The 7,319-nt window shown below is 48.4% G+C and overlaps 1 protein-coding gene across 1 annotated transcript in view; it reads left to right on the top strand.

Annotated features, from left to right (window-relative positions):
* Positions 1–249: 249 nt before the first annotated feature.
* Positions 250–7,319, top strand: part of LOC141161856 (uncharacterized) — a 46,971-nt gene continuing 39,901 nt past the window's right edge. The window contains exon 1 of the mRNA XM_073647322.1: positions 250–1,013. Within this exon, the coding sequence (XP_073503423.1) occupies positions 385–1,013 (629 nt within the window). The 5' untranslated portion in view covers positions 250–384. The remainder of the gene's footprint in view (positions 1,014–7,319) is intronic.

Raw genomic sequence — 7,319 nt, 5'->3', positions numbered from 1 at the left:
CTAGTGAGGTTTTTCCTTATGTAACTTGCTCATATTTTGTGTAAGTAATGATGGTAGAGCTCTCTGTATGAAATAAAAACTAAATTTCACCATTAAGATGCAGCATTGAAAAGTTAAAAGTTTTACTCTGGAAACAAAGTCACAAAACACCTATGGCAATGAAAGGGTTTTCCTGTGTGGCGATTCTGCCGAAACATCTGTTTTCTTTGTGTTTATATCACGTAATAAAAATTGTCCATAGTGAAAATGAAAGCGAAGCGGGGAATTTTTCTCCATTTTCTACACAAAATATAAAGAAGACGTCAGAATAACTTGTACAGTGAGGTAACAGCTCCTGTAGACCGGACGATGTTCTGATTTCTTGGGCTCTTTTGGGGAGTGGGAATGAAAAAAGTGAGGTCAAAGAAGATAAAGAGAAGGAACACGAATAATTCATGTTTGCTGAGTGAAGATGAGAGAAAACAAGCTGAGGAAGCTAAAGAACGAACCCAACGACTTTTATCTGATGCTCTGAAGGAAAAGGAAAGTCTCCTGGTGGAAGATCAGAAGGTGTTTGGAGACCTGATGTTAGAGAATCTTTATTATCGATTAATCACCACAGATCTGGTGGAGGAGCTGATCCGGGAACTAGAGAAGGTGACATTTGCAAAAAATAAAGATCCTGAAGAAGATATTGGAGTTAATGCGTATGTATACCCCCGCTCAGAAGACAGAACCATCTATCTATGTGCACCATTTTTTAAAATGGATCCAAAATCGAAATCCCAAGAAGCAACAATCATCCACGAGGTTTCCCACTTTCTTGAATATGGTCATACAGTCCAGGAGAACAGTGACAGAGTGCAGAAGTCTCCACAGTCTATGTTGTGTCCTCAGACCGCTTACTCAATCGCTTCAACCCTGACAGTATCCATGGAGCATAGAGGAACCTTCACAGACGGCTCCTACTCCTGCTGTGGTGAGACCTCCCGGGACACCGTGTGCCAGAAATCCTGGATTTGTAACCACATCAGGTAGGCGTCACATACATTTTCATACTGTATATAGTTGTCTAGTGGTGACTGTATACATAATGTGCTCTGTGCACCTTGCAGTGCTCTGTTTTATTTTCTGTATATGTGCAAAAGGAAATTAAAGGGAACCTGTCACCCCGTTTTTCGCTATTATACTGGCCCCAGTGTGTTGTTGGTGTTGCAATGTGCATCACTAACAAGTTTTTGCCACTAGTCATAGGGGTCGTGACTTTATCTTTTCAGTCATGGACTTTTTAAATTAGGCACCGCCCACAGCATTGCATTTGATTGCTGGGACTGGCCCATAGTCACGGCAACCACGTAGTATATCTTGCGCGTGCGCACTGCCCATCCGCTCCCCGGGCAGGTCCACTGACTCTGGGTGTGACGCGCCCCCTGGGCCATGTTCAGGGGATACCCGGAGCCGGATCTGTATGGGGGTAGTAGTCCTTGTGGCGGTGACCCGGTCCGTGCCCAGGGTGTCAAACTAAGTGTGTGGCAGTCTTTGTAGATGTTGTTAAGTGTCGACTACGCCACCCGTTGAGTGCGGCTTTGAAGCCGCCGCTGCAGAGCAGTCCGCTGAGGCCGGTGGTATATGTGCAGCAGTGATGGTATAACCCCCAACGGGAGGGGTATGGCCTCAGGGCAGCAGGTGTGGATGATGGGGGTTGTGATGATGCAGGAAGGAGAGGCAGAGTCAGGAGATGCAGTTTCAGGGTTTTTACTCACTGATGTTGCTTTAGTCACTCTGGCCTTGAGTGACCACCCGAGCCGTGCTGCGTCCACCAGGTCCTGGACTCGGCCAACCCCCAGGCAGTCCGGAGCGTGGTCCTGAGCTTCCCTGTCTCTCTCTTCCTCCTGGCCGTTCCCACCAGGGATCCACCTTTGGCCGGCTCCCTCGGGTCTCCTGGTGGTCAAACCTCCTCTGGGTTCCCTGACCCTATGCTTGGTGTGCCTTTCTGGTGGATTTGGTGAGGGTCGCGGCAGATCCTGACCACGACCTCCGGTTCCGGGCTAAGGTTTACTTCTGCCTCTGCCAGCTTGGGTTCCGGTACCCGTGTCCGCCAACCCTTCACCCTTCTGTCCTTATTCTGGGATCTTGGGGTTCTCTTCTTGTTTCCTCTCTGGGTCCTTCTGACTCCTCTCTCTCTCTCTGCAGGCCTTGCTCTGGAGCTGGGCCCAGCCGGAGCCACAGCTCCCTGTCAGCCCTCCTGGCTGAGCTCCTCTGCTCTGCTTCTCCTCAGGCTGAACTCACCCTGATCTAAGATGGTGCCCAACTTTTATACTCCCTCTATGTGTGAGCCCAGGTGACCAGCACCCAATGAGCTCCTAGCTTTACCCAGACTGCTCCCCCTATCTGCCCCTACACTACTGGGATGTTCCACCCCCCTCCCACTCCAGCCAGGGACAGACGCTGTCGTACCTGCACATTTATCTGGTGGGAGTACCGTTGTTCTGTCCCCCGGAAATGGGATGTATGTAGTGCATGCAGCCTACTAAGCTCAGTTCCACACTCCATCCTTACCCGGGAGTGGAATACCACACCTCTGGGTTGAGGTGCAATACCCCTGTAGCAGCCGAATCCTCAGGGTGCTACAGGTGCACAGCCCCAGCTTCATGTCAGATGCGCGCATTCTTTGGCAAAAACTTGTTAGTGATGCACACTGCAACACTAACAACACACTGTGGCCAGTATAATAGCTAAAAACAGGGTGACAGGTTCCCTTTAAATAAAATGTATGGTAATCTCATAGTTGCCAACTTCCCTGGGAATTCCTGGGACTCTGGGGCTAAAATGGGTTTATGTAAACCACACCCAAAACAGGGAGTTGCAGGGGCTTTCCATGGTCTCTGGGCCATTCCCTAGAGGGGTGAGGTTGGGCTGGGACTTAAATGTCTGAAGAAATTTTGGCAACTATGTAATTTACTAATCCGTGGTTAATTACCACTAAAATATGAAGCCAGTGTGTTGTGAAAATAACAATGACATTTGCAATCTTGAGAACAAGCATCCATCAGTAGTAACACCCTTAGTATTAACTAGTGACGAGCGAGCATACTCGCAATTGACACGCCCCCTGGGGCAGTGGGGTACTCGATGCCGGGCCGGTCGGTGCTGGGGATGTCATGGTGGCAGTGACCCGGTCCGTGACCCAGGGTGGTCAATTAAAGGAAAAGTAAAAGTGGAATAAAGTTTTTGGAGATAATGTTATGGGGCCGCCACTGCGGTACAGGTCCACTGGAGCTGATGGTGATGCAGCAGAGTTGGTTCAGCAATCCACAGGCAGAGCTAAGCTCCAGGGAAGTATATGAAGATTTGTGGAGGTAGATGTTGTTGGTGAGGTGTAATGCAGGGCTGAGGGCGCAGATAATGACCAGACAACAAATTAATGGCAGTTTCCTCTAGCTTTACTTGAGTTTTGTCAGAGCAGACCGGGACACCGGTACTAGCTGGTGGTGGAGGTCCGGGCGGCCTAGAAGCAAGTTGGGGATCCACTTCGCCAGGTGGAGTTGTAGACCTTCCCTCTGCGCTATTCTCTTTGGCCCTGCCGCTTAAAGCTATGCTCCAGCCTTCATTCCTCAGTAAAACGTCTATTCCTCACTCGTATGGCAGGCAGCTCGGGCCTTCTTCCCTCGTGGCGGCGCTGGGCCCTAGGAGGCGTCTGGTGGGGCCAGGAGACCTGCAGTCTCCTGCCCTCCGGATTTAGCTGCCGGGCCTTCAGTGCCCGCACAACCAAGGACTCCGGTGTCCGGTTTCCTTGCGCTTCTCTCTGGGGCGAGCTTGTCCACAGCTCCCTTCCCCAGGTCCTTCCTCGCCGCACTCCTGTCTCCAACTCTCTTTCAACTCACTCTAACTAACCCCGCCTCCAGATTCCAGTTTAAAGGGGAGGAGCTTCCCTTTCTGGTCTGGAGCCAGGTATGTGTTGGATGCTGGTATACCTATTTAGGGGACCCCTCCTTACTTCTAGGCATGGCATCACTCCCTGTGAGGGAGGCAATGCAACTGTGGCAACCGGACCCCTGGGGTGCCACATTCTAGTTAAATTCAGTACTCCCGGACTGAGGACACCTTTAGAGTTAAACAACAATAAAGATTAATTTTACCAAATAATTTACAAAGTCTCAAAAAGGCAAAAATTGCAGAACAACAAAAACAAAATTGGGAACAGTCATTTCGGCGCTTAGTCTTTACGCCACTACCCAGGAATTGTCTTTTTCTGGGTACTTGAAGGTTGGTGGGAACCGCCTCAACCCACTTCGTGTACCATCCCTGGGCGTGGCTTCTGGGCACTCTGTCGGTGGGCCTGGTTTTCGGCCACGCCTGCGGTTTATTTTGAAGGCCAACAATTAACTTTATTCAACATTGTCCTGACCACACTTAGTCCTGTGGTCCATTTGTCCATAAATTTAATAACTATATACACTCACGATTACTTAAAAGTTCTTACAGGAAGTCTCTGTAGGCTTTCATATTTAACGGTTGCAACTATATAACATATACTATTATTTTATTACACTTTAGTCCCTATAACGGGCAGGGAGCTGACCTATGGTACTAAGGGGTTGATCTACGCAGTACAATTGTTGCCAATGACCTACTCGGGTCTCTAGTGTCTACCGCTGATGTGGTGGGCTCAGTGTGGACTACACTACGGTTAGTCTGAGGTAACACCGGTAGGCTTGGTAGTCTTCTACGACTTCTTTGACTCACCATGGGTACGACAGATTCACAGCTAGCAGGGGGTAGATTCTCCTGATCCGCTGCTGATGAAGCATCTGTTTCTGGGGCCGACTGGTCTCTCTGCTGTTCTAGAGTCTCTGCAGCTTCCGGTGAGGCTACTTGGGGAAAGGTCAGGACAGGTACCACAGTTGCTTGGTTCACCTGCGTCCAAGACCGGGGAAATTCTCCAAGGATGGTTTGAACCGTCTCTTCCACCTTTTCTGTGTGCTGGGGGCTGTTTTGGTCTTCCTCTTTGTGTCTCAATTGATCAGGGCATATCTTCAGGTGGTCTCTTGAGACTGCCGCCGAAGTCTCTCCTCCATCTTTACTGATGAGGCATACCTTGGTGTTGTCGAAATTTGAAGCTAAGACGGTGTATGGCTCAACCTCCCACTGATCATCTAATTTGTGAACTCGTCTCTTCCTTTTGAGTACCTGTTCTCCAGGTGATAAGGGAACTGCAGGTGCGTGCTGATTATAAGTTCTCTCCTGCCTCTGTCTTGCCTGGGACAAACTTCTCTCTACACATTCTTGAACCTTGCGGTATTGTTGCTGCCGCTCCGTATCCCAATCTACATCTGGTGATGTCATCTCAGGTGTTAAAACTCCCATGTCTAAGTCAATGGGTAACTTGCCAGGTCTTGCCCTCATCAGGTAGGCGGGTGTACAGTTGGTGGAGTTCACCGGGATGTGGTTATATAAGTCTACCAAATCCGGCAACTTCTCTGGCCACAGGCTACACTCTTCAAGGGGCAACGTCTTCAACAGGTCTATTACCACGTGGTTCGTTTTCTCGTACAACCCGTTGGTCTGGGGATGATACGGCGTCGTCCTTATTTTCTTGCAACCGTACAAGTTACAGAATTCCTGAAACACTTCTGCAGGGTAACCGTGCCGGTGACAAAAGTGTTGTTGAAACGCTTTGGCTGCCGTCTTAGCAGTCTAATCCTTCACTGGCACTACTACCAGGAACCGGGAGTAGTGGTTTACTATGGTGAGAGCGTAGACATAGCCAGACCGGCTTGGGGCTAGCTTCACGTGGTCCAAGGCTACCAGTTCAAGTGGTTGTTTGGTGATTATGGGCTGCAGGGGAGCCCTCTGGCTATCACGGTCTTTCCATCTCAGGTTGCATGGACCACATTCTCGACACCATCTCTCGATTGCTTTCCTCATGCCAACCCAGTAGAATTGCTCACGTAGTAGGACCTCCAACTTCTTCCACCCGAAGTGTCCTGCTCCATCATGGTACGCCTCTAAGACCTTTGGTGCATCTCACTTCGGGACTACTGACTAGAGATGAGCGGTGTTCGACTCGAACTGTTCGCCAATCTCAAATTCGAGCTGTTTTGGGCGGTGTTCGAGCCGTTCGGCGAACACGAACGATTTGAAAAAAATCCGGCTGTTCAAGGTTATGTTCGATAACTGTTCGTGCACCAAAATCATAACTGGATTTTTTCACAGTAATGCTGATAATCAATGTTAATACGCAGTGTGAGTGTACAGCGGGGAGGGGCGGGGGATGGATCTCTGCATAAATAATGAAGATCTCCATTTTTTTTTCTCTTTCCCGCATTTACAGTGGGGAGGTGCAATCTGTCAGCCTATCAGCAGAGCACACACGGAGCGAACTGTTTTTTCACACAAGCAAGGGCATGTGTCATTGGCTGTGTATGTCACATGTCCTTGCCCTTTAAGACCCAGACATTTTCCCCGTCGCCACCATTTTCTCACTGCTGCAGCTGCGTGTTAGACGGCACCGCTGTTGCTGTGTGCGCTATACTTTCAGTGTTAATTTCAAGCCAATTTTCTCTGAAATATGCAGATAGCTTGGGAGTAGGGAATAGTTGTGATTGCAGTCCTTTTGAGGACTAGGTTACAGCATTTCCTACGACTTTTAGCAGGCAGGCCTGTGCTCTTAAATAGATAGGTTGGGAGTAGGGACTAATTGTAATTGCAGTCCTTTTGAGGACTATTTTACAGCATTTCCTAGGACTTTTTGCCAGGCAGGTCTGTGCCAGTGCTGTGCAAGTGTTTTTCACAGCATTTGGCTAAATCTAGCTAAGCAAATCCTTTTTGGCCTCTTGCAGTGTGTGTTAGTCAGTGGAGTAGCGTATCTGTGTTGCAAGCTACACCACCTGTGTATAGAATACAATTTTTTTTACTGCACCTAGCAAAGTAAAACCTTTTGGGCATAGCATCATTCTATTAGGCCATCTATACTAAGCTCCACCAGCTTGCAAATTAGTAATAATTGTTATCTGCATCTAGCTTGGAAAATAATTTTGGGCTTGTATCAGTGTGTGGAACTTATTCTTAGTCCATCTATACTAAGCTCCTCCAGCTTGCAAATTACAAATAATTTTTATCTGCATCTAGCTCGGAAAATAATTTTGGGCTTGTAGCAGTGTGTGGGACTTATTCTTAGTCCATCTATACTAAGCTCCTCCAGCTTGCAAATTACAAATAATTTTTATCTACACCTAGCTCGGAAAATAATTTTGGGCTTGTAGCAGTGTGTGGGACTTATTCTAAGTCCATCTATACTAAGCTCCTCCAGCTTGCAAATTACAAATAATTTTTATCTG

The sequence above is a fragment of the Phyllobates terribilis genome, unplaced genomic scaffold (genome assembly GCF_046119375.1).
Source record: "Phyllobates terribilis strain yellow unplaced genomic scaffold, ASM4611937v1 Scaffold_9__5_contigs__length_417890890, whole genome shotgun sequence".
Taxonomy (NCBI): Eukaryota; Metazoa; Chordata; class Amphibia; order Anura; family Dendrobatidae; genus Phyllobates; species Phyllobates terribilis.
Note: the sequence above shows the minus strand (reverse complement) of the source record. Positions and strands in the feature narration are given on the sequence as shown.